Source organism: Saccopteryx leptura, chromosome 4 (genome assembly GCF_036850995.1).
Source record: "Saccopteryx leptura isolate mSacLep1 chromosome 4, mSacLep1_pri_phased_curated, whole genome shotgun sequence".
Classification (NCBI taxonomy): Eukaryota; Metazoa; Chordata; class Mammalia; order Chiroptera; family Emballonuridae; genus Saccopteryx; species Saccopteryx leptura.
In genome coordinates, this window is record NC_089506.1 from 35,522,394 (window position 1) to 35,549,634 (window position 27,241).

General features: G+C 42.9%; 1 protein-coding gene across 5 annotated transcripts; it reads right to left on the reverse strand.

Annotated features, from left to right (window-relative positions):
- Window positions 1-6,945: 6,945 nt before the first annotated feature.
- On the reverse strand, window positions 6,946-26,662 carry CFAP97D2 (CFAP97 domain containing 2). Of its 5 annotated transcripts, none has more exons than XM_066380488.1 (5): window positions 26,541-26,662; window positions 21,503-21,583; window positions 19,994-20,112; window positions 18,001-18,210; window positions 6,946-7,533 (listed from the first exon to the last, which is right to left on the reverse strand). In XM_066380488.1, the coding sequence occupies exons 1-5, from the start codon at window positions 26,628-26,630 to the stop codon at window positions 7,518-7,520; spliced, it is 516 nt and encodes a 171-aa protein (XP_066236585.1). In that variant the 5' UTR covers window positions 26,631-26,662; the 3' UTR covers window positions 6,946-7,517. The 5 variants fall into 5 exon arrangements, with proteins under 5 accessions (XP_066236585.1, XP_066236582.1, XP_066236581.1 ...); XM_066380485.1 differs by having other exon boundaries at window positions 6,946-7,569; XM_066380484.1 differs by having other exon boundaries at window positions 6,946-7,599.
- Window positions 26,663-27,241: the final 579 nt, after the last annotated feature.

The window sequence follows — 27,241 nt, forward strand, 5'->3', positions numbered from 1 at the left end:
AGTGAGTCTTAGATGTAACAGAGAGAATCTGGTAACTTTTTAAAAATAAAACATCGTTCAGACTTAAATATAAATAAAACGGAAATAATGTAAGTTATTTGTTCTTTCTCTGCGGACTGGTACCAAATGGCCCACGGACTGGTACCGGTCCGTGGTCCGGGGGTTGGGGACCACTGATTTATAGCACATAGAGATGGTGTGTGGGAATAAGACAATAATGAGGGGTTCATAGTCTCTGCTCCGTTGCAGTGGTTGTCCCTTGAGGACTCTGGAAGAGATTACTCTCTGATATTTCAAAGATATGTTATCTGAGATGCAAAAAGACAATAGACAGGCTAATTTAAAGTAAAGATGGACTTTTGTCAAGGAAGTTACGGGCTTCTAACATGACTACCCACAATGCCCCATGTTTAGTTAGGATATTTTTTAAATTTAGCTCTGGCTAAGTTATTTTTTTAGTTTAGCCCTGGTGGGTTAGCTTGGGTGGTTAGAGCACTGTCCCCAAGGGTAGAGGTTGCTGGTTTGATCCCCAGTCAGGGTTCATATAGGAATAGATCAATGCTCCTGTCTCTCTCTCATTCTCTCCCTTCCTCTCTCTAAAATCAATAAAATAAACATTTAATATTAAATTTAATCATGTGACATTGGTTAATAAAACATGTATTGCTTTGTATAGGTGTCAATTGTACATTTCTACAATACATTGCATTGTGTGCCCACCACTCAAAGTCCAATTACCTTCCATCCCCATATAGTTGGCCCCCTTCACCTTTTACTACTCCCTCACCCCTCCTCCCTCTGGCAACCACCATGCTGTATTCTGTGTCTATGAGTTTTAGTTTTATATCCCACGTATATTAGTTAGGAATATTTATGTTCAGGCCACCCGGCTTGGTTACTTTCAGTCTCTGAGTTTGTAAGGCCCGCCCACCACGCAGGCTTCCCCTGAGCTTGTCAGATTCAGTATATGGCTCATTCTTCCACACCAGGAATCACCGAGTCCATTGCGGGGGAAGTGGGTTTGAGGCTTGGAGAAAAGCGCACCTTGAGGCAACGGCTTAGTGTTTGCTCTGTGTGGGGACAGCTTCTCCAGGGAACGAGTCCTCGGGCTGTGGGGGTAATCCTGTGCCTGTGCAGAGGGGGATCTGCCAGGCAAGGGGACTCCTGGAGAGGCTTGACCATGTCTCTGTGTCTCCAACCTTTATCCCCTGAAAATGCAGTGTTAAAATGACTACAAAGCTGCCTGTAGCAAGCCATGTCACCTGGGCATAGCATCTAGTTCTTCCTAGCAACCAGCACATCTTGCCTTGATGTCTGTAGGACATAACAATAACCATGGATTCACTCCAGCTCTGCCGTCTGTGGGCATGGACAGCTGGTGGCCCAGGGTGGGCAAGCCCGACTAGGCTTTTCCATCAGGGTAAAGACCCAATTCACACACGTCTTCTCTAGCTGGTTACCTGATTATCTGCTGGTTACCTGATTATTTATTGACTTAAATGTATTGCATTAAGTCAATAAATCTCTGATGTTGTGTTAAGCAGACATGAACCTCACTATTAGCCAAGGAGTGGTCATTCGTCTCAGTTTTTATTTCAAATTTAGGAAAACATCTTTTAATATAAAGTATTCTTCTCATTGGCTCATTCACATGTATATTTTAGGCTCTTGGGCCCGCTGTTGCGGGGAGAGCAGTGAAAGGGCTCCTTACTGAGTGTTGAGCCTCATAGAGGAATCGCAGCAGGCCCTGGAAACAAGGCCAGGCATGCTGGAGGGGGCGTGGAGTGGGAGGAGGAGTGAGGTGGGGGCATAAATTCCCGTGAGAAAGGTGCCCTCCTGGCCCTGGCTGGTTGGCTCAGTGGTAGAGCGTCGGCCTGGCGTGCGGGAGTCCCAGGTTCAATTCCCGGCCAGGGCACACAGGAGAAGCGCCCATCTGCTTCTCCACCCCTCCCCCTCTCCTTCCTCTCTGTCTCTCTCTTCCCCTCCCACAGCCAAGGTTCCATTGGAGCAGTGTTTGCCTGGGCGCTGGGGATGGCTCCATGGCCTCTGCCTCAGGCGCTAGAATGGCTCTGATTGCCGCAGAGCGAGACCCTAGGTGGGCAGAGCATCGCCCCCTGGTGGGCCTGCGGGGTGGATCCCGGGGTCGGGCGCATGCGGAAGTCTGTCTGACTGCCTCCCCATTTCCAACTTCAGAGAAATACAAAAAAAAAAAAAAAAAAGGTGCCCTCCCCATTTCCAACTTCAGAGAAATACAAAAAAAAAAAAAAAAAAGGTGCCCTCCTTGCACCAAGAAGAAGAGAACAAGATTACCACCAGATGGGAGGCAATGCAAGATGAATCTGTACAAACACAGCTACTCAAATAACCCTTACTTTTTTGTTACTTTTCCCCATGTATTTCCTAGTCAATGTCCCACAGTTTACTGCCCTGGCTCAAGCCCCTTTGTCTCGTCACACCCTCATAGTTTATCATTCTTTGTTCAAAATGTACATAAACTTTGGGGCTAATAGTTTCTTCAGGTTTTCATTTTCCTTTTGAAGACTCCCATGTTCATGTGAAATTATTTTTAAAATGTATATACTTTTCTCTGGTTAATGTTTTACGTCAGATCAACTCTGAGACCGGCTGCAGAATCTGGCAGGGTAAATGGAAGTTTCCTCCTCTACGGCTCTTTCTCTTACCGCTTCTTAAACATGATTTTGTTAAGATTCTTGGGGAATCTAATTTCATTTTTCCGAATTGAATCCCACAATTTGGAGAATCTCATTATAAAACAGCAGCCTATAAAACTGTGCTGAAGAACTGCCACTTTCAGGAAAGTAGCACTTGATGACTGCTAACATTCTTCTTGATCAAGTCTCAGTACTCTGGGTCACTTAGCACATACTGGTTGAGAACAATTGATTATGTTGCTACAATTTGCGGTTTGATGAAGTTATTAGGGGGAAATATGAAGGGAAAAATGTTAATTAGGGGAGTTGACGTGTGGGCTTCTTAAAATTTCTCATTAAAATTCTGGACAGAAAGAAAACCTTAAATTGTCCTTGAGTGATTTGGAAGTGCTTTGTGGTTTACCGCTGGGACCAATCGGGCATCTTCCTTTAAATTAGAGCTGCAGTTTCAGAAATCACCACTAGTGGGTGCCACTTCTCTATGCAATCCATTGGCTTTTCCCTAAGGTCTGTGGGGACTATGGTGGGTAGGCCTGTGGCATTTGATTTTTGTGCAAGTCCCTGACCAGATAGGTGCATGGTCAGGCTAGGAACATCGGAAGTTTAAAGTCCAAGTCATAAAGCCTGAGAATCAATGAGGACTGCTAGGGTTCTTTTGAATTTGAATTGAAATTATTAAAGATTTTGCTGACCTTGGTGCAGTCATCAATTCAAATGGGAACTACAACCAAGAAATCAAGGGAAGGCTGAGACTCAGAAAGAAAACAATGAGAGAATTGAAAAGATTGCCAGCAGTAAAAAAGTGTCATTAGAAACCAAGGTTAAGATTATATGCACTTTTTTGTATTCCCAATTACTATGTAGGGATGCAAAAGTTGGGCAGTGAAGAAGGCTGCCAGGAAAACAAATTGACTGATTTGAAATTTGGTGTTGGAAGAGAGCTCTACAGATACCCTGGACCACGAGGAAGATGGACAAGTGGGTCTTAGAGCAAATTAAGCCTGAAACATCACTGGAAGCAAAAACTGATGCTGGTTACTTTGAGCATATTATAAGAAAGTAGGGTTCTTTGAAAAAGACAATAATGCTGGGAAAAATAGAAGGCAGCAGGAAAAGAGAGGACCAAATATGAGATGCAATGACTCCATAAAAGAAGCCATAGGCATGAGTCCCCCGGAGCTGAGGAAGGCTGGTGAGGACAGGACATGGTGGACATCACTCATTCACAGGGTCGCCAGTAGCCAGAGCTGACTCAACAGCATAAAACATACAGTGTTCTCGCTGGTTTAGCCACTCATTGTTTTGAGGGTTGGTCCTATTTGTGGTTTCCCTTCATTTATACTAAGGCTTATGTAGAAATTAATGTGGTCCTTAAAAATGTATTATTGTCTACAGTGTTTTAGGACATTAAAGTGAAGGTTGAAAGAAGACAGCCGCTACCCAACAACAGGCCTGGGTGATAAATACCAGGAGCGATGGCAGTTTCATGAGCAAAACAAGGCCTCAGTGAATGGCTCACACTCAACGTGCACCAGGACTGGCTCATCTGCAGATCTGAAAGCACCGTGCAATTTGCATTTTTCAAGTTATCTTCACTATCAGCTGCTCCTGTTTCCTGGTGGATTAAGCCTGTGTCACAGTTTCCGTTTTCAGTTCTGTTTCTGTGCTCACTCTTGGTGTTCCCTGCAACCCAGTTTATGGAACCCACTCTAGCGAACAGGAGCTTGTTGTCTCTGCTGGGCAAGTCTAACCTTCAGACCTGACAACCATTTCTGGAAGTAAAAAGTTATAGACAGTTAACACTGCAAGGGCCACCCACATCTGCAGTTCCGGTATATTCTCTCACATTCAGGACTCTATCTACTTAGCAACCAGAGGGGGTCTTCCTGTATTCCAAGGCCAACAGAAAGAAAACTGCCCTTTATAGTGAGTTCCTTCTTCTCTGTCTAGAATACAGGGGATACAGGAGCCCCAAGGGCACCCTTATTTAGTCTTCTTAGGTGACGCTGGCTGATTTAGCAGCAAGTAAGAGGATGAGTAATGTAAAACTTGACAAAATTGGCCCAAAATAGACTTTGGAGTTTCTAGCAGACCCATATCTCACTGTCCTTGTGAAAAGGGACAGGGGCCACTGCATTGTGGCACTCTCACTGGAAGCTGGGTGGTACAGGGGAGGGTCCCAAGAGTTGAGATGGAAGAGGCACTCACCCTCAGGTCGCCAAGTGCAGGGTCGGGCTCTGCACACCCTGACGGGAGCACCTTCCCCATACATTTTGCCCAAGGCCTTTACCCGCCTCACTCAGTGCCTGCGAGGTCACTGGGCACAGCGTGGCATGGCTCTTCCAGACCCCACTCCCTTCTCCCGCCCCACCTCTTTCTCTTCCTCCTCTTCCTCCTTCCTCCTCCCTCCTCCCACCCTCTCACTGTTTCTGTTTATTACAATGATGCTGATTTAAAAGTGTTTCAAAGTTCTACATGTTTAAACTAATTTGAAGGACAGACACATTGTAATATGGGACAGACACATTCTTCACCTGAAAATATACCCATTATGTACTTTTCTTTTTCAAGTTATCTTCAAAATCAGAGCTCCTGGATAACCAGTTTCCCCTGTAAAGGTTGTGTATGGTGTATGGAGTAAGACCCATTTGGCGACTACAGACTCCCTCAGCAAGGTTCAGAGAGGAAAGAGCTGAAGTCACCCTGTAACACGAAGACTTGTAAAAGCCTGTTTTTCCAATAGAGAGTGCTATTTCTTGGCCATGTGGAGTAATTTGACCGTCTTTATAAACTGTCAGTTTTCTGGGAAGGAGCAGGTGGAAAAAGAGAATTATGTCCTCATGACTACACAGCAATGCTTCCAGTTCTGTGATAGATTTTTAAAATTTCATAACATTGGGGTTGTTTTTGGAACAAGGTTGCAGAGACAAAGCTACTAAACCACAACTCTGGGAGTAATGTGCTCATTGGGGTAAGGACCAAGGCACGAAAAATACTGACTGTAGTCAGAATGTGCTGCTGATGTCAACCCTAAATTTCCACTTTATAAAGAAGGTGCCAGTATGAGGGCTTGTAAATCAAATACATGATAGCACTAAGAAGTCAATTCTCGGCCCTGGCTGGTTGGTTCAGTGGTAGAGTGTCAACCCAGTGTGTGAATATCCCAGGTTTGATTCCCAGTCAGGGCACACATAAGAAGCAACCATCTGCTTCTCCACCCCTCTTCCTCTTGCTTCTATCTCTCTCTCCCTCTCCCTATCCTGCAGCCATGGCTTGATTGAAGTGATTAGGCCCTGGGTGCTGAGGATGGCTCCATAGCCTCTGCCTCAGGCTCTAAGAAGAGCTCGGTTGCTGAGCAATGGAGCAACACCTCAGGTGGGCAAAGCATTGCCCCTAGTGGGCTTGCCAGGTGGATCCTGGTCAGGGCACATGCAGGAGTCTGACTCTCTGCCTCCCCTCTTCTCACTGAATTAAAAAAAGAAGCTATTTCTCTACCAGATTTAGCACTGCTCTAGACTCTTAGCGCAGTATGCGCCCAATTCAAGACTTTACAATAGGACAGGGATGTGGACAGCCAGGAGAGGTTCTGAAGATGGTCCCTACAGTGCACTGAAGGCCAAGCACACAGTTAAGAGCCAGGTTCCAGCACTATTTTGCTCGATGGATGAGGAGTTTAGAGAGGTTGAGCAAACTGCTCAAATCACTCAGTGACTGAGTTAAAGAGTCAAAATTCACATCCAGATCTTTCTGATTCCAGGGTCCATGATCTTAAAAGGCCTGCCCGCAAGTTCACTCAAGGACTTGAGATGACTCTGTTTAGATACAGAAACCTGAAGCGAGACTCACTATTGATCATCAAGTATGCTTTAAAGCTTTTGTGCATAAAGGAACTTGTTCTTATTCTTCTCTCTCTCTTTTTTTTAAGTAGAGACCTCAACCTCCATTTACAGCATGAATTAAATATAGGGAAGAATAAATATGGCCTTAAGTACTGTGGCCTTACAGAGGGGTCCCCTGTAAGGCAGGACCGTATCTGTCTTCTTCACCCTACACCCAGACTGCCCTAGGACCTGGCACATACACAGAGGTTGTTGAATAAATGAATGGATGTGTGTATGAGTCTTTTAATCATATTTTTTGAGGCACTAACTATAAGATAGTTTGTTGTTGTGGAATAGTTTAAACATGATCTTACCCGGGCATGACAAAATAAGCAGCTTCTGAGACACTCTCCAGCCATGCTTTATTACTCTAACCGGGACTCACTGATTTCTTTCACAACATAGGTTATGAATACAATTATGAAGTTATGTTGTATTTCATCATGCAGAGGGGGTTTCATCTGATTTATTTAGATAGTTGTTAAAGTAACAGTCACAGGTTTGTAAGGTCAATTATATAAACCTATCTGGGAATCATAAACAAATACACAACTGCACAAAATACAAGAATAGAGTAAGAAGTAATAGCTAGAGAAAAAAAAATCTAATTCGAAGCCCTTCAACTCCCAATGTTACTCTGCATAATTGTTTCCAGCTATCAGCCTAAGAAGCACAAAAAATAGTTGTGCTGTATCATCAGGTCAAGTACATTGTGTAAGAACACACTGTTTTAGAGTGCTGGCTCATGCACATTTACAGCTGCCCTCGGTATGATAACAGCTGGGAGACCTGGTCAGCCCCCAGAAGACCAGCAGTGACTTGAGCATCAGGGAGCCCATGGCAGCCTTTCCATTTCTCCATCACTGCTTCTCACATTTGTCTTTTTCTCCCCAAGTTTTGTTCTGAGCCATCCTTTTCCACTTCTCCATTTGGGTCCAGGCTTGGATGCAGCTGTTCTGAAAGTTCAGTTTAAGTTCCTGCTGGATCAAAAATGCGTACTGGAAATAAGCACCTTCCTTAGGCAAAGACAGTAAAGAAGCATTATGCTGTAATGCAAGGGAAATGGAGCATTTCAATTCATTGGCAATTCTACTCTATTTAGAGTTAATCATATAATTTTTTTTTAAATAACAACTTCATTGAGACATAATTCTATATCATAAAATTCACCCTTTTAAAGCGTGTATTTTTGTGGTTTTGGTATATTCAGAATTGTGAACCATCACCAAATCCAATTTTAGAAGAATTTTACCACCTCTCCCCCCAAAACCCATAATCCTTAGCTCTAATTCCCCAATTTTCCTTCTCATAACCCTGACAATCACTAATCTACCTTGCGTCTCAATGGATTTGTCTATTCTGGGCATTTCATGTAAATGAATCCAATTTGAGACCTTTTGTATCTGAGCTCTTTCACTTATCATACAGTCTCCAAAGTTGATCTTTCCCAATGTAGCATGTGTCCGAATTTCATTCTTTTTTGTGATTGCATAATAGTTCATTGCATGGTTATATTACATTTTGTCTATCTGTTCATCAGTTGATAGACGTTGGGGTTGTTCTTATTATGTGGTTATTATAAATAATGCTGCTATAAAATTCTTGTACAAGTTTTTATGTGGACATATGTTTTCAATTCTCTTGGGTATATACCTAGGGGTGGAATTGTTAGGCTTTATGGTAACTTTATGTTTAACTTTTCAGGGAAACAGCTAGGTTGTTTTACAAAGTGACTGTAGCATTTTACAACCCCACCAACAGAGGTTGAGAGTTTTAGTTTATCCACATCCTTTGTCAACACTTGTTATTTTCTATCTTTTGATTTAGGTCAACTAGTGGATGTGAAATCAGGTCTTATAGTTTTGAGGTATGTTTCTCTGATAATATTGGGCTTCTTCTCCTGGGCTTATTGGCCATTTGTGCATCTTATTTGGAGAAATGTCTATTTAAATAATCAGATAATTCTTTGTTATTACAGTTTTGTTGTTGAAATATTTCTGAAATCCATCAAAGTACTTTTATACTAAACTAGTGCATCTACACTTACACTACGGACACTGTCTGCTTGTTGGTGTTGGATGTGCAGGACTTTCAGGATGTAACTCAATCCCAGAGTTTTTTTTTCTTTTATTTCCCTCATTCCTCCTCTGAAAGCTGTTCTGAGAAATGTATGTGGATAAAGTCTGAAGTAGGGGACCTAGTTGTGTTGGTCTCTCAGGGAAAGAGGTGGAATAGGGTTTCTTTCTTTGCTATGGAATCATTCGGACTTGGTAAAAGAAAAAATCAAGATTCACTGCCAGTTCCTCCACTGGAGAGTGTCCACTTACTCTGACCTTCCACAGTGTGTGTGTGTGTGTGGGGGGGGGAGGGAGTGTTATAACACACGTATAAAATTTTCATCTAAGATGCTAGTTGAATTCTTAGAGTTTTATTTTATTTCACAATGTAGTTAAGATATAATGAGGTGACTGACCAGGTGGTGGCACAGTGGATAGAGTGTCAGCCTGGGATGCTGATGACCCAGGTTTGAAACCCTGAGGTCGTTGGCTTTAGCACGGGCTCATCCGGCTTCAACATGAGCTTATCTGGCTTGAGCACAGGCTCAACAGCTTGAGTATGGGGTCATTGGCTTGAGCATGGAATTATAGACATGACCCCATGGTCACTGGCTTGAGCCCAAGGTCAGTGGCTTGAGCACCCTTGCTCAGCTGGAGTCCCCCGGCCAAGGCATATATGAGAAGTAATCAATGAACAACTAAAGTGTCTCAACTGAGTTGATGCTTCTCATCTCTCTCCCTTCCTATTTGTCCCTGTCTGTCTCCACTCCCCCCCCCAAAAAAAGATATAATTAGGCAAACAACTCATCAAGTCCTGGCCATTATAATCATTATAATTACAAAAATTTCCAAAGCTTATACATAGCTTAAGGGGTAAATTAAAAAACCACCTCAATAAACACAGTGATGGATTCTTCTGGCTTAAAATGAGAAACATTAAAGTTTTTATATTATTTTAAATGATTAAAACCCTTAAAAAGAACCTACTGTATTCTCTTCAGTTCTAACTACAAGCCTAAAACAACAAATCCCTACCGGGAGCTATGACAAATAATTGATATATAGTAGGCTTTCAATGAACATTGATTGACTGATGACAGAAATATTTTAACAATTAATTCTTGATTTCAACTACTTATGTAAAAATGTCACCCTATTCCTAGTTTTACACTATCATAAGATAATTAAAATAACTTTAACAGCAAGCTCTACCTTTTCATTGTCCATTTATTTCCACATCTACTTCTTCAATACACAAGTGTGCATGCACACACACACACACACATCATATACACTAAATCTTTGAGGTGGGTAAACGTCTGAAGGTACTACCTGCCCACATCTTTTTAATAAATAATTTTTTATAAACAGAATTTAGGGTTTATGTAAAGGTTAAAGGCTCTGTCCTTACTTTATTTTCACCTTTTGAACTCCTTTACTTGTTTCTCCCACCTACCTCCTGCCTCTGGCAGCCACTAATCTATGTGTCTATGAATGTGCTTTTTTTTTTTTTTTAAGATTCGACATGTAGGAGCCTGACCAAGTGGTGGCACAGTGGATAGAGCGTTGGACCGGGATGCAGAAGACCTAGGTTCGAGACCCGAGGTCACCAGCTTGAAGGCGGGCTCAACCAGCTTCAGCGCAAGGGTCACTGTCTTGAGCGTGGAATCATAGACATGACCCCAGGGTCGCTGGCTTGAGCCCAAAAGTCTCTGGCTTGAGCAAGGGGTTACTTGCTCTGCTGCAGCTCCCCAGTCAAGGCACATATGAGAAAGCAATCACTGAACAACTAAGGAGACTAAGGAGCTGCAACGAAGAATTGATGCTTCTCATCTCTCCCTTCCTGTGTGTCTGTTCCTATTTGTCCCTTTCTCTGTCTCTCTTTCTCTGTTTCTGTCATACACACACAAAAAAGGATTCAACATGTAGGACAGATCAGACTGTATTTGTCTTTCTCTGTCTAACTTATTTTACTTAGCACAATATTCTTGAGGCCTATTTATATTGTATCAAATGACAAGACTACTCTTTTTTATGGCTGAATAATATTCTATTTCACACACACACACACACACACCCCACAATTTCTTTATGCATTAATGGACAGTTAGGTTGTTTCCCTGTCTTGGCTATAGTACATAATACTGCAATCAACATGGAGTGCAGATATCTTTTTCAAAATTGATTTTAGAGGGAGAGAAAGGGGAGAGAGAGTGTGTGACAAAAACATCAATCTGTTCCTGTATGTGCCCTGACCAGGGATCGAACTGGTAACCTCTGTGACTAAGGAAACACCTTAACCAACTGAACTATCTGGCCAGGGGATATATATAAATATTTTTTAATTTGTGTTTTTCTTCCGTGTGGCAGATGCATACAGCTAAAGGTGAAAAATAGAAAAAACTTCATTGCTTGCCAAGTAAATACCAGGCACTTTTATAGTCATTTTTGCAAATGCTACTGTCGGTCAAATAGGTTTGTAAATATGATATATATGTTTGCTTGCTTATAGTTTGCACTGGGTGTGAAGGACAGGCTGTAAGCAGGCAGGGTCCTTATAGCCTAAGGCTTAGTTTTAAGACTAAGCTTTTCCCCACACCCTTGACTGTTGCATGATGTGGGGTGGTGCACTCTTATGAGGAATCCCATTTATGCCTCAGATAAGTGACTTTGTATCAGAGACTTCCTTGTTTGTATATTGGATTAAAAGTTTTGATTTCTACACTATAAAATGGGGCAGAGGAGTCCATGCTGGAGGAGAGCAGAGAAAGGCCATGTGGAAAAGAGGAGAAGCAGCCAAGATGGTGGAGTGCTGAAGGAGAAGCCAGTTTGTGCAGAGTTTGTGCAGAGAGAAGGAGGTGGGAAACAGAGGTGAATAAGGCTGGTGAGGTAGAAACCTTTGATTCTAGGAAACTCGGAGAAGTCAGTGGCTTTGGGAGCCCTGAATGGAAAGGAAAGTGTTTTCTCACTGAGAATATTTCTCACCAGCCAGGTGAAAGCTAGGATTAAAGCTAATGGCCCACCCAGTTCTTGGTTCCGTTGTTTCATTACCGTCTGTCTGAATCAAATGCGAACCTGCACGGGCCAGGCAGCTGTGATGGTGGCCATGGCTACTGGCTTTACAGCTACTTATTTAACCCTGACATGAGTTCTGGGACAGGGTTCATATTCTCTCTTTACAAACAAGAAATAGGGGTTTCAGGGGGCTGAATGAGCTAGAGGCAGCCTCATGTTCCCCTGTCTCCACCATGCTTCTCTGCACTGATCAGGTGAACATGTAACTTGCTCCTCAAGATCACTTGTGCTTTGTTTTTGTTTCCTTTTCATGAAGGTGGGTTATTCGGGGTTGAGGCACTAGATTAGAGTAGTACATCTTTCCAGTTAACTGAAGGCTCCAGTAAATTCCCGGATGGCTAATGGATTTTATTAGACAATTTTGTAGAAATCTCATCTTTCCTTGGTAAACACAGTGTTGGACAAATGAGTTTGTAAGCTTTGTATTTTTTGAGTTTGCTCACTTTTATTGTTAAAAAAAATGGCACTGGGCAGCCATGTGTGCGCTTGCCCACAGAGCAGGGCAGTTGATTTCAAATTGTGGATTGCATTCCTACTTGGGAGGGACCATTGTTTTGCTTATGTTTGCTGGAGGAGAGGTCTTTGAGGGTCCAGGCAGTTTTTGCAGGGAAAGGAAGAGAATGCAGAGTGCTGAAGAAGAAGACAGTTTGTGCAGAAAGAATGCGGAGTGCTGAAGAAGAGGTCAGTTTGTGCAGAGAGGAGGTGTGCAGATGGGGAACCAGAGCTGAGGGGCTTTGCAAGCACTGCTGAGACTGGTGAGGCCTTTGATTCTAGGAGGAACTGGAGAAGTTTCTCCTGGTTGTGGAACTGGAGAATGTGTCAGGGCTTTGGGAGCCCTGAATGAAAGGAAAGTATTTTCCCTGTGTGTTTGCTCATTGGCCGGTGCGAGACTTTAATAAACGGAATGGCCCACCATTTTTTGGCTCCACTGTTTCTTTACCGTCTGCACAAATTCAATGAGAACCTACAGTGAATGGCCTCAATGGCGACCACCACTGGCCATACACACAGTTACCAAATTAAATACATAATTTCTTATTTTGGAGCTAAGGATAAATGAGGATGATTTGAAAGGGGGAGGAGGATAGAATGTTGAAATTCTTCCTTCAAAATATTTGAGATATTTTTCAAGTTAATATTTAAACTAGTGGAAATAAAAAAAAAAGATTGAGACATTCTGCAGAGCTGGCAGGGCAGCCCTCCACAGAGGGAGAGACTCACAGTGTTCCCTTGGAGACGCTGCTGGGGAGAGGGGTGGGGTCCAGGGAAAGGCAAGCCAACGACAGAGGCACATTTGCTGAGAACTTAACGGTAAACTGCGGCGTGTCCTGTCTGCACTGTACCAGCAAAGGTCCCAGACCCAGCTGACCAGACATCTGGTAGGTGGCATCTGGTTCTCAGACAGCTGGTCAAGGGCGGCGCCTGCCGTTTCTTTGGGCCCCTTTCCAACTTTCTTGTCCTATAAAACTGAGTTCTTTCCTCCCTAAACCCGCAGTTTTCAAATAGCTGGTCTTGTTTTTCTTTCTACAGGGAAGCACCCTACCATAAAAAGTGCCCCGTTATCCCCCGCCCCCTCCTTGATACTGACTTAAGTCTCTGATGTGTGAAAGGCTGCGGGCAGGGGGCTAGCAGAGGAAAAGAACACATTCCGCTAGTTCAAAGCCCTGGGGCCTGACAGCAGGGAAGGGTGTTTTCTGCTGGGGAATTCCATAGCCTGCCCATCTGCTTCTGTGCCCCGTCACTACCTCCCCCCAGCCCCCACAAACACTGCAGCAGAAGGCCCTAGGCACTTATAACAAACAGGGTGTGAAGGCCGCGCATGGCAGAACCGCCTGTTGATCTAGGTCACTTGGATCTCCATTCCGACTTGGGGTCCAGAGGCAATGAGCTGGCAGTTGTTTCCTTAACGCTTTCTTTCCGTGCTTATCTGTCCGCAGGAAGGCGCACACAGAGCAGAGATGTCTCAGCAGGAGGTCCGGGCTGGCCGCCTGCCACCCTGGCGTCCTGCCTCTGGTCTTTGTCAGAACTGAGTGCTTCTCAAATTCTCTTTGTCAAGGCCCCATTCCTCAGGGTTGCATCACAAGGGGCCAGAGCCTGAAACACTGCGCGAAACTGGTGACACTTCAAATAAAATGCAGTCTCTGGGCTTCAGCTGCCGGAAACCCTGTTTCTTAGAGGCTTGTTTTCCATTTCTTTGTTTTGCTTTATCTTAACATCTCTTAGGCTTTATCTGTTTCCTGTGTGTAAAAGGGGGCTTTCGAGAGAGTCAAAGTAAATGAATGAAGAATAGATTTGAAATTTAGATTCCAAGCATTAATTTTTGACATTTGTTAAGAAAACAATATAAATGGGGGGAAAGTAAGAAAATAAAAACAAACAAAAATCAGAAATGAAAGTAAATAAGATATTTATGCCAATAAATATAAAACAAATAAAATGGAGGGGATAAAAGTCTCTAAGCTAGAATAAAAAGCAAGGCATAGTGGTCTGCTTAGAAGACACAGACCTGAAATAAAATGACACAAAAATATTTAAAAACAAAATGACATTGGCCCTGGCCAGGTTGCTCGTCTGGCTGGAGCGTCATCCTTATAAGTCAAGGTTGCCAGTTCGATCCCTTGGTCAGAGCACATACAAGAATCAACCAATGAATGCATAAATAAGAGAAACAACAAATCAATGTTTCTCTCTTTCTATCTTTGTCTCTCGCCCTTCTTTTCTCTCTAAAAATCAATCAATAAAATAAATAAATAAGTGAATAAAACAAAATGATCTCAAAAAACAAATTAGGCAGATATAAACCAAAGGGGGGCAGCAGAGATATCAGCACAAATAAAATCAAGATCCCAATGGGAAAGGACCCCAAAGCACTGAGAACTCACTGGAAGAGACAGTGTCATGTGCAATAAAGGAGGTGATTCTCGCCTGTGTGCTAGGGAGGACTAGGAAATATCCTGTGTACCGTGGGAGGGCCTGGAAGCCCTTGGGAACCTCCAGAAACCACTTCGCATGATGTATGAAGAATATGAAAAAGTTTCGGATAATGCAAACTTTTTCCTTTTAACTTGCAATAAATTTGGGAAAAACAGGACTTTGATCTCTAATTTACACAATGTATAAAAATCCTGTATTTATTAAATTCTATGTTAATGGAAGATTTCAAGTGCATCCAGAAAACTGGGAAAAGCATGAGGAGAATATTATTTTTCAGTCTTAGGTGGAGAGAGCCCTTTCTGTATTTGATACAAGAACCAGATGTCCTAAAGAGAAAGAGGGACTGATTTGATAGGCAATAATGTGCAAAAAATATTTGTGACATTGATAATAGAAAAAAGTCATTATCAATTATATGTAAATAGTTACTAATAACTAAGAGACACACCCAGTAGGGGAATGATCCAAGGGTATGAAGAGACCATTCATAGAGGAAGAAGTCAGACAGGACGAGACTCTAAAACACATAAAACACCGAGGGTTGGCAATTTGCTGCCACGGCACACGGAAGTGCAGAGTGCTAGACCATTTGGAAAGCCATTTGGCAGTATCAAAAAATTAAATATGCATGCCTTGTAATTGAACAATTTTATTTCTAGGGATATAAACTACAGAAATATTATGTGTAATGACACGTGTGAGCTAGGATGATTGTCATAGTTTCATTGGAATAGTGGAAAACTGGAAATAATCTAAATGTCCATAGCTAGGGGGATGATTAGATTAGGATCCATCTGTACAAAAATCTTCTTAACGGGTTCAGAAAGAATGAAAAATTCTTTTTGTATTGACATGAAACTATTTCTAGGACGTGTTGTGGCAGTGATTTTCAAGCCATGTTCCGCAGCACCCTGGTGTGTCATGAGAATTTTTAAAACATGCCATACCTGACTATTCAGTCAGGGTCACTGACCTGTTTTCCCTTAGATTGTCAAATAAAAAAATGACAACAACTAATACAACAATAGCTGTCTGCTGTGAATGAATCAAAATTATGTCTATTTTTTTTGACAGGTTGGCAAAATATATAATATAGTTCTTGGTGTGCTGCAGAATTTCAGTAATTAGTTTATGTGTGCCATTAGATAAAAAAAATTGAAAGTTGCTGTGTTATTGAATGAAATGAGCAGTTGATGAAAAACTGCATAGAGTCTGATTCCATTTTTGTTTTAACAAATAATGAACAAAGTCAATATCGGTTGCTTCTAGGGAGTTCAGTTCAAGAGAAGCCCTACCTTGCCTGACCTGTGGTGGCGCAGTGGGTAAAGTGTCGACCTAGAAATGTTGAGGTCGCCGGTTTGAAACCCTGGGCTTGCCTGGTCAAGGCACATATGGGAGTTGATGCTTCCAGCTCCTCCCCCCTTCTCTCTTTCTCTCTCTTTCTCGCTCTCTCCTCTCTCTCTCCCCCTCTCCTCTCTAAAATGAATAAATAAAAAATTAAAAAACAAAACAAAAAACAACAAAAAAAAGTAAAAAAAAAAAGAAACTTTTAAAAAATAAATTAAAAAAAAAAAGAGAAGCCCTACCTTTTACTTAGACACTCTGTACTGTTTGATCATTTATTTTTTACAATAAAGAAATATTCCTTTTATAAGTAAAAATAAAGATTTCAAACAAAATGTTTAAGTTTTCCGTGTATGATAAATTGCAAAGCAAACTAAATTTTCTGAATGTCTTAGTAATTAGTAATTGCTTATTAGTTAAGCATCTTTGCAAAAAAATATTTGTTTTCTTCATGCCTCAAAATTTTGTAAGAAATGCCCAAGGCAAGAAGGCAGGCAGGTTGGGGCTTCTCAACGTCCCTACCAAGCAAGGGAAAAAGTGTCAGTAGATCCAACATCAGCTTCAATACCTGTGGGGACAGCAAGGACCTAAGGGAGCAGGAGCCTTTGAGAGAGGAGCATGGGAGGGGAGCGCGTGGGGCCTGAGCATGCGCAGGGGGTGGGGACTTGGATCCAAGAGTGTTTCTTAACTTCGATATCATGCATTTTTTTCCTAAGATGGGTTAGATTTCAAGGGAAAGCATTGTGCTGAAATGTTCCACCACATAGTGCTATATATCCTAGCAAGGGGTGTGAGTGAAGGTTTTACAACTCTTTGGTTTCATTTATTGGGACACTCATGAGCAGGATAATTAATGACAAAATTTCATTTTTCTTCATTCGGAATTACGGTTGTGCCAGTAAAGAGGATTAGATGAAGAGGGAAATGTAAAGTTTAAGTTAGCTGGCAAACTCTTTCAAATTACTGCTTTTCTTTGCTGTTCTGGACACAGTGTGTGGCAGCGAACTAGTTCAAGATTGTCACATAATTTCCTAATGAGGTTTTATGCATGTTATCCTGCTAAGTTATTTTTCACAAAACCTTTCTCTTATAATCTATAATCAATCAACTGAGCTCAGTTTTTATGTATATATTTAAATTTTTTTCCCATTGATTTTAGAGTTAGAGAGAGGAAGTGGGGGCAAGGGAAAGAGAGAGAGAGGGAGGGAGAGAGAGAGAGAGAAACATCAACTTGTTGCTCCACTTAGTTTTTCCATTTAGTTGTGCACTCATTGGTTGCTTCTCTTATGTGCTCTGACCAGGGACCAGGGATTGGGGATCGAACCTGTGACCTCCGCGCACCGAGACAGTGCTCCATCCAGTGAGCAACCTGACCAAAGCCAGCTGAGCTCATTTTTATCTTCTGTAAGTATAATATTTTGTGTGTGGATGAATTTGTCAGTTGAATCATTATTCGGTGTCTTCTATTATTAGGATATTATCACTTGGCATATGCTTGTTGACAATAGATTAAAAAGCCCTAAAATAGCAAAGAATCAGTGAGCCCATATGTTTGAAAAATCTGGGGAAGTAAATGAAAATTTAAGATAGTTATAGATTCAAAATTAAAAAGAAACCCCAGGGGCCCTGGCCGGTTAGCTCAGTGGTAGAGCGTCGGCCTGGCGTGCAGAAGTCCCAGGTTCGATTCCCGGCCAGGGCACACAGGAGAAGCGCCCATCTGCTTCTCCACCCCTCCCCCTCTCCTTCCTCTCTGTCTCTCTCTTCCCCTCCTGCAGCGAGGCTCCATTGGAGCAAAGATGGCCCGGGCGCTGGGGATGGCTCCTTGGCCTCTGCCCCAGGTGCTAGAGTGGCTCTGGTCACAACAGAGCAACACCCTGGAGGGGCAGAGCATCGCCCCCTGGTGGGCAGAGCGTCGCCCCCCTGGTGGGCGTGCCGGGTGGATCCCGGTCGGGCGCATGCGGGAGTCTGTCTGACTGTCTCTCCCCGTTTCCAGCTTCAGAAAAATACAAAAAAAAAAAAAAAAGAAACCACAGGTACCTTCTCCCTGGGCCTGTCTGCCGACTCCCAGGATACTTCATAAAGGCGAGCCCGGGCTTGTCCCTTGTCTTCCAGTCCTGCCATTTCTGAGTTCGATACACTGGCTCTGAGTTTGTGATCCTTCCCAAAATGGTTTTGCTTTCTCTTTGCAACACATGGCTTTCCCTTTGAATTTTGTGAAGTTTCTGTCCTCTTTTACCCCTGTTTAGACTGAAAACAACAAAACCACCATAGATATTTCTTGAAGTACTAAGAATGTTGATGCCAGTGACAGAATTCTCACTCTGCATTCAAGAGGAAGTGCCTGAGTGCCAATAGGGTAGGAAGGGCTCCCAGAGAGAAGGTGTTTGTTCTCATTCATTCGTTTCATAAATACTTAGTAATCCATCCTTCTCCAGGTGGCCTTGCCTCAGGCACTAGAATAGCTTAGGTGCCAAGCAACAGAGCAGCAGCCCCAGATGGGCAGAACATTGGCCCCAGATGGGGGTTGCCCCATGGATCCCGGTCAGAGCGTGTGCAGGAGTCTGTCTTTCTGCCTCCTTGCCTCTCATTTGTTTGAAAAAAGAAAAAATAATTGTTTTGATTATTTGGTGTCTCTTGCAATTCCATATGATTAGAACCATCGTGTCAATTTCTGAAGAAAAGTAAGCAGGGGTTCTGATAGGGATTGCATTAAATCTGTAGATCAGTTTGGGGAATATTGCTAACTTAACAATATTTAGACTTTGAACCATGAACACAGGATTTTTTCCCCCATTTATTTAGATCTTATTTAATTTATTTCAGCGGTGTTTTGTACTTCAGAATATGTATGCACTTCTTTTGTTAAATTTATTCACAAGTGCTTTATTCTTTTTGATACTTTGGTGAATAGAATTATTTTTATTAACTTCATTTTCAGATGGTTTATTGCAAGTATATAAAAATACTATTAACTTTTGTGTAATGATCTTGTACCCTGCTACCTTGTAGAATTTTTGTTTTAGTTCTAATAGCTTTTTAAAAATGATTTCCTTATGATTTTCTGTATGCAAGATCATATCATCTGTGTATAGAGGCAGCTTTACTTCTTTCTCCCCAGTTGGGATGCCTTTTATTTCATGTCCAGTGAGGCTTGGACTGCTCTACACTCTGCTGCAAATGAAGCCAGTTCCTTTTAGAAAAAAAGATCAGGAGCTCTCTGTTTTGTGGTCTGCTTCTCTCCCTGGGTAAAATCTCAGAGCGCTGGAGTTGGAAGTGGGGACAATGGTAAGCTTTCCTCTGAGTGACACCTCAGGTTAACTGTTATCCTAGGCCCCTTCATTGCAGCTTTACGGTAAGCAACACTGAACAATGATTTTATACTCAGGTTAAATATCTACCTTTAAAGCAGAAAGTGATTCTAGATCTAATATAAACTGTCCCAGGAAAATGGAGGTTGACCCATAGTTCCAGGTTTGAATGACAGTGACTGGGTATTGAGTGCAACCAGGGAGCATAGGATGTTTCTGACACCCAGGCAAAGTCCACCTGCTTCAAACCCTCCAGAGTGAAGCCAAGTCTCACATAGAATTTTGATTCATGGACAGAGGCAGATTAAGGTCAGTTGAGGCCCTGGGTGCTGAAGAAAATATTGGACCCCTTAAAAAAAAGAGAGAGAGACAGGGAAAATAAAAATACATGTTAACTATATTTTTAAATAAATAAAGAATATTATGTATTATTAATGTTAAAAATCGCCCATATGAAATCGAACTTGGTGTCATTAGAAAAAAATGTAAAGTTGGAGTTTTGTGGGGCCCTTCAGAAGTTGGGGCCCTGGGTGCAGGCCCGGTGCACCCGCCGTTGAATCCGCCTCTGTTCATGGACCACAGTAAAAGGCATTTCTCTGGCAGATGGTTCTCTTGAGAGAAGGCAGAAATGCCTTACTCTGGCTCATGGGAAACTCTTCTGCTCAGGCCCTGGGGTCAAGTGCTCCAAGTTCTTCCAGGTTTGGTGTTGTGGCCCCAGTTACCTCTTCTGTGTGTAGTTGTTCCTGCTGTCAGTCTGTCCCCTGGACCTCATAATGCAGGACAGCTTCTCCAGCAGCAGGCGGTTGTCCCTGGCAATGGTACAGAGCCTCTCCTCCTCCAGCTGTGGGCAGACACACAAGGAGCCTTCAGAAGCACCAGCTGTATCTGTGCTATTACTGTGCACTGATTTATTCAGAGGATTCCTCCAGCCCCACACTTCCCTTGACCTGAGTACCCTGCGGGTTGTACATTGCCTGCTCAAATACCAGCAAACGCCGTTGTAGCAAGCTTCAGCAATGCGTGTGACATGGGAAGGCCCCTTCGTCTGTAAATTGGAAGACATTAGGATGAAGCCAAATCTTCTATGCTCAGAGTGGAAGTGACAGCAAGGTTGTTATGATTCTTTGTGAAATTAGGTCAGCCTCTAAAACCCTGACGTGTAACAGTGATGCTAATGAGGAAATCACTTTCCAGTTTAAGAAAGATATTTTATACTGCTGAGTAGCAGATTTTAGCCCAGAGAAAACAAAAACCCTCTTGCTCTAGGTTTTAAAATTGATTGATCTGCTGACTTGCTTGAAACTGGTTAAGTTTTTGTTCTGCCCATTGATGATATTATTATTTAATAAGCACATAAAAAGCCCACAGCATTTTGATTTTGGAGGCAATACTATCAGCATAACCACATGATTTTTACTTTCACTAGATGTCCTAAGTTTAAAGAAATCAGCATTCTGAGGTGACTATGGGATGCCTGGTAGAAATAAATGATGCTAATTAATTAATTATTATAGAACTGCATTGAATACATTACTACTGCAAATTTCCTCTCCTTTCCCTCCCCCTTTTCCTCAAGACATGATGGATCAACAGAAAGACTAGAGACAGCTGTCTGGTGCAATGACCCACCAGCTCGTTCTGGAGCTTGACAAGGTTAATTGGTTGCCTAGGCGGCTTTTTATCTTTGATAGTAACTTGTTTGTTCCTTACTGAGCCTGCCTTTTCCGTTTTCCTCGGTTTTTATTTTATTTTTTTATTTTTTTCTTTTTTCTGAAGCTGGAAACAGGGCGAGACAGTCAGACAGACTCCCGCATGCGCCCGACCGGGATCCGCCCGACCGGGATCCACCCGGCACGCCCACCAGGGGCGGTGCTCTGCCCCCCAGGGGGCGATGCTCTGCCCATCCTGGGCGTCGCCATATTGCGACCAGAGCCACTCTAGCGCCTGAGGCAGAGGCCACAGAGCCATGCCCAGCGCCCGGGCCATCTTTGCTCCAATGGAGCCTTGGCTGCGGGAGGGGAAGAGAGAGACAGAGAGGAAAGCGCGGCGGAGGGGTGGAGAAGCAAATGGGCGCTTCTCCTATGTGCCCTGGCCGGGAATCGAACCTGGGTCCTCCGCACGCTAGGCCGACGCTCTACCTCTGAGCCAACCGGCCAGGGCTTTCCTCGGTTTTTATGCTGACATTTTCTAGTTAGCAATGACGGTAGCTGAGAGGTAACACTGGAAGATACCTTCAGCTTCTTGAGGTTCAGGTGGAGGTGGCTGAGGCACAGTGGGGCATGGCTGTCCACAAGCGGCTGGGCATCCCGGACCTACGGCACAAGAGAGGGTGGCATGACCCTAGGCACACTGGTAGTAGATAATCAATGTGAGCTTAGACTGCACAGCTTCTGGGTTGCGGGCACTAGGGACATGTATAGATCATTATTCATGGCACCAATGATTCCAAGTTGGCCTGTGGCAGGAAGTTCTGAATGAGGTTCAGGGTCTGATTCAGAATCTGAATATCCCCTGCAGGAACCAGGCAGCCCTCGAAAATGAGCCTATAAATGTCATTTTCAAGTGAAGAATTAAATAGGTGCAGAGTGAGGATTCATTAACCATAACCACCAGCTGACACTTGTATTCTGCACTCTGTTGCCAAAGGCCTTTAAGACAGTGAATTATGTCCCTATATCTATCTCACTCTAATCTCTGAGCCTCCAGCAATATTTTCAGGATGAGTGCATTAAACATTGATTAACTGCAAAATGATCTCTGCAGAATTTTCTATATGGAAATGTACAAACAAGAGAAGAAATTTATACTTCAAAATGTGATGAACTAAATACATGAGGGCTATTGATCACGTGCAATAAAAAGAAATTCCTTCCCACCTCCAGATTCTATATAAGTACTTGTTTATAGATATCACTAACTACCGGGACCTACTAGCTGATAATCTGAAAGTGACAGTATTGGGAAGCTCCACCAGCTGAGTCTGTCTAAAATGATAACCTGAGCATCATGCACGACGGGAATCAGACCCACAGAGTGTGCAGTGATGGGCAGAGCACGTGTGGGAGGAGCCAGGAGATGGTGAAAGGCTCAATGGTGAGAGCGTGTGACTAACACACTCATTTTGGGATGCTTTTTAAATTTCTTTTCTTTTCTTTCTTTTTTTTTTTCTTTACAGAGAGCGAGAGTCAGAGAGAGGGATAGATGGGGACAGACAGACAGGAACGGAGAGAGATGAGAAGTATCAATCATTAGTTTTTTGTTGCGACACCTTAGTTGTTCATTGATTGCTTTCTCATATGTGCCTTGACCGTGGGACTACAGCAGACCGAGTAAACCCTTGCTCGAGCCAGCAAGCTTGGGTCCAAGCTGGTGAGCTTTTGCTCAAACCAGATGAGCCTGCACTCAAGCTGGCGACCTCGGGGTCTTGAACCTGGGTCCTCCGCATCCCAGTCTGACGCTCTATCCACTGTGCCACCGCCTGGTCAGGCTAAATTTCATTTTGTTTTAGAATTTATAAAATATTCACATGACTCCAAAGTTGAATCTGTCAAACAACTTCTTTTTCTAAGTGGTCTGAGCCTTATCTTTATCATTTTTACTTTATTGAAAAATCTTCTAACTTTACAGTTTCTCCTTTCATTTCTGAAAATATAAAGCTATATATAATACGTGTATATGTGTAAATATATCTATATGTGTGTGTATATACACATTTCATCCCCTCTTTTTTAGCTAAACATAATACATTTTATACATTTTCACCCTGTTGTTTTTTTCACTTCAAAATACATTCTAGTAATATACATAGCTGTTTCTCATTCATTTTTATAGCTGTATACTACTTCACCATGTGAAAGCATTTTAATTTATTCACCTAGCTCACTTTTCAAAATTTTTTAAAATTATTTTTATTTATTTATTCATTTTAGAGGAGAGAGAGAGAGAGAGAGAGAGAAGGGGGGAGGAGCAGGAAGCATCAACTCCTATATGTGTCTTGACCGGGCAAGCCCAGGGTTTTGAACCAGCGACCTCAGCATTCCAGGTTGACACTTTATCCACTGCGTCACCACAGGTCAGGCCGCAGCTCACTTTTGATTGCATTTTGGTTAGTTCCAATTTTGCTGTTCCAAATAATGCTACAATTAGAATCTTTTGCAATTTCTTTTTGTATCTTTGCCAGTGTACCTCTGGAATGAATACTTAAAGATGGGACTTCTGGGTAAAGGGAAAATGTGTGTACAATTTTATTACACATTGCTAAATTCACTCCCAACACACACACACACACACACACACACACACACACACACACACACATACACACACACACGGCTGTGCCTTTTTGTCCACCAGAGCACTGCCAACAAGTTTGGGAATTTTTGCCAATCTGATAGTTGAGAAACAGTATTAGAGTGCAAGTTTCATTTGTATTTTTTTATTATAAGTGAAGTTGGTAATCTTTATATGGGTTAAGAGTTATTTGCAATATTTCTTTCTGTTAACTTGTGTTCATATCACTTGCCCATTTTCATAGAGGATTGTTTTTATTTTTAGATGTTCTTTTATTTTAGATGAGAGGAAGAGAGACAGTAAGACAGACTCCCGCGTGTACTCCCACCGGGATCCACCCGGCAACCCCCTTCTGGGGTCAATGCTCAAATCAATCGACTTATTTTTAGAAGTTCTTTATACATAGGATATTAACCTTGTGTCTGTGATATAACTTGTAATTATTTTGCCCAATTTATATTTGTCTTTTCATTGATTCTTTTGGGTTCATCAGTTATTTAATCCTTTTATCCACAAATAGAAAAAAATTATCTATTTTCTTGCCTAATGGATTTGTTCTGTCTACTTGCATTGGTTAATACCTCCAACACAACACAATTTAAAAGCATATAAAAGATAGTAGGCATCCTTGTCTTATTTCTTGCTTTATAAGGAACACTTTTAGTATTTCCCTATTAATTGCAGATACTGGCTTAGGGATGAGATATTTATTTTTTATTAAGTTAGAGCAATAGCAATAGCAATTTATATTTTATCAAGGCTATTTTGATTTTATTTTAGGCTACGTATGTGTTTATGCGGAAGGTGGAAGGCTCTGCGGAGGCGCCAGGCTGAGGACGAGGTGCTGGCTCTGGGCACGGAAGTCCCTTCAGCTCTGTTTTCTCTCTTCTATTGCATCGAAGCCCCTTATATTCCCAGGGTTCTAAGCCAAGCAGTAAGAAATAAAATTACTTTAAAGAGCTGACTTTCCTTTCTCTTAATATGGAAGAATTTGTTCTAAGCCAAGTTGTAATGCCAACTGGCGAGGTTTGGAGCGGTGACAGAGTCATGTGGGTTCTTTGCTGCTGCGTCCAGACAGAGCGGGGGGGCTCCCACACCCCAGCCCTTGCTCCTCCTCACTCCTCCTCCTGCTGCAGGCCATTGTCTGTCCTCATTCACCAGGGCCTTTAACCTCTTGACCACGGTTTCAGCTGCCCCTAAATAAGTTCTACACCCTGGGGCAGCTGTGCCAGGACTGCAGGCACGTCCCTCACCTGAAACCACCCCTCTGGGAAGCTGTGCTGCAGTTGTCCCATTCCTCGCCCACAGTCCCTTTCTTTTCAGCTTTCTTGGTTGACTGTGTTCAAGAGTGACTCCTTGACCTCATGTTGCTCCCAGCATCTCTCCTTGACTGGCTCCCCGTCTTTACTTCATCTCTTTCCAGGTAAGATTTGTGGCCCTCCCTTTAACATCTTGAGCCAAGATCATTGGATTCCCAACCCTATGCCCTGTTGCTGGCCACGAGCCATATAGGGGTGTGCCCACACTCCGCTGTTAGACCCAGCAACCGTGTGTTTCTGGGACAGAGCGGAACTGCATGAATCAGTGCCATGTGCATGCATGCTCCCAACCACGCCCGGGGCCCATGCCAACTGTCAACACACTGACTCTGCATTCGATCAGCTCGCCACTTTCCACAATGACTATTTTGAATCTTCCTTTTCTTACAGATTTTTAGGCACAGAGCCTGGTTGCTCATTTAAACTAGGGGTGTTTATTGACCACCTGTCTCTTACCAGAGATGATTCTAGCCCCTGGCATACAAAATGAACAACGAAACACCCATGGTGTTTACATTCTGGTCTATTATTCAAAGATGTGAATAGATTTATACTTGTTACTGTCACACATACCCTTTTCAATCTTTCCCTAGCAACAACTATTTACTAAGCTGGCACTGTGTGACGTAGGTGCTGAGAATATCATGGTGACAGGACATGGTCACCACCTCCACAGATTGGGAGAAACAAACAAAATAAAATAATACAAATCATAAATCAATCATGAAATGACACGAGACAGCAGAACCAGGGACCACAGAAAGATGAGGAGATGTGTTTCTCAGAGAGGGCACGGTTGAGACTTCTAGGAAGACCAGATGTCTAAGGACGTGAGGGTGAGCCCTGGAACAGTTGGGCGAAGAGTGCTTAGTGGGACTATCAAGGGGGACAGTGGGTTCAGGGCCCGGCTGTGCATATGGGCACCAGGCCAGCCTTGCAGAGAGTGCCACCTGAGCCTCCTGGAGAAGGCTCATTGTCTCACATCACAACCCAGAAGGAGTGGAAAGGCTTGTCTGGATCTTGTTATCTTGCCGAGACCTTGGGTCCGCTGCCTGGGGGACCACTTCAGATGATCACGAAGCAACAGCCTGTTCCAGAACATTCCCTCAGAGGATTGCTCAGCCTTCATGAACACAGACGTGGGAATGTGAACCGAGCGTAAGCAGGTGGATGGTCCCACTGGTCTCCCCACAGGCATAAGGCCAGGGCAGACCATGTGGGAACCACATGGCGACAGTCTCAAAAGATGTCCACATTTGCATCAAATAAAATGGAAATCATAATTAATCTCCCAATGAAGATAAAAGGCAGCTTTTGTCCCGCCAGAGCATGTTGTTTTGACAGGAGAAAGGGTCCCTCAGATCTTTTGGTCTCAGGATACTTTCAAGTGATTTATACAAAATGAAGTACTTCATAAGTGTATGTTTTAATTGAAAAAGGAATGGTCCTAAAACATGACACATGAAAACCGTAATCCATTTAGTGGGATTTTTATTGTATGGCAAGATATATGACCGACTTTGTAAGGAAATGTCATTTCAACCATCCCATTCCTAAGAGAAAATTAGCTTTTGGTTTCCAGGGAAAGCCCTGGTATTTCATTGTTATTGCTTTGGGGACCTCACCCTGAGCATCAGGGCCTGGCACCAGTATTTCCTACCTTTTTCCTGTGATTGTGGTAGGCTTTCTCCCATGCGCTCTGCAGGCACTCATTTCCGCAGGGAAGTATCAGCCGGGGTGCCCTGTGCATCTCAAAGACCACCAGCCTGCTCCCTTCAGAGAGAGACTGGTTCAGGCCAAGGTGCAACCTTGGGAGTGGCTGTGTTTGCTGGATCACATGACAATCGCCTTGGCATCCAAGCTACGGAGAAGAAAAGAGGGCGTGAGGATCTCTGCCTGTATGTGAGGATCCCTGGCTGTGCGTGCTTAACAAGGAATCTAATATTCTTCCTTTCCAATGAGATACTGAGTAGCTTAGTGATGCCATTTTGATGCCCACCCCCCACCTTCCCCATCCGTACTCACGAGGAAGTCAGAGAATTTCTCCTCCAACTAACTCGTTCTCTGTCCCCTCCTTCCTCCTTTCTTTGCTTTTTCCTCCCCTTCTTACTTGTCTTTTAATTCCCTTCTTTCTCATGTTTTTTCCTCCCTTCCTTACCCCCATTCTCTCTTATCTTTGAATAATTTATAATAATTTATACAACTTCAAACTTTTTTATTTGCAGGTTAAGTGGCAGATCATCATTAAGTGTTTTGTTTTGTTTTTAATTGATTTGAGGATTAGTTATAGAAAGTTTCAGCCATCCTAAGCCATTCCTTGCTTCATGTCTCATCTGGTCGGAATGGTTTTCCATGAGACAA

Bases quoted from the DNA above. Each gene is read 5' to 3' on its own strand.
- CFAP97D2 (XM_066380484.1), bottom strand. From the start codon at position 26,630: ATGCACAGGGCACCCCGGCTGATACTTCCCTGCGGAAATGAGTGCCTG. The intron at 20,113-21,502 runs GTATCTTCCAGT...GTCTGCCCACAG, and splicing joins TGAACCTCAAGAAGCTGAAG to CTGGAGGAGGAGAGGCTCTG. The intron at 18,211-19,993 runs GTAACTGGGGCC...TGTTGTTTTCAG, and splicing joins AACAACTACACACAGAAGAG to TCTAAACAGGGGTAAAAGAG.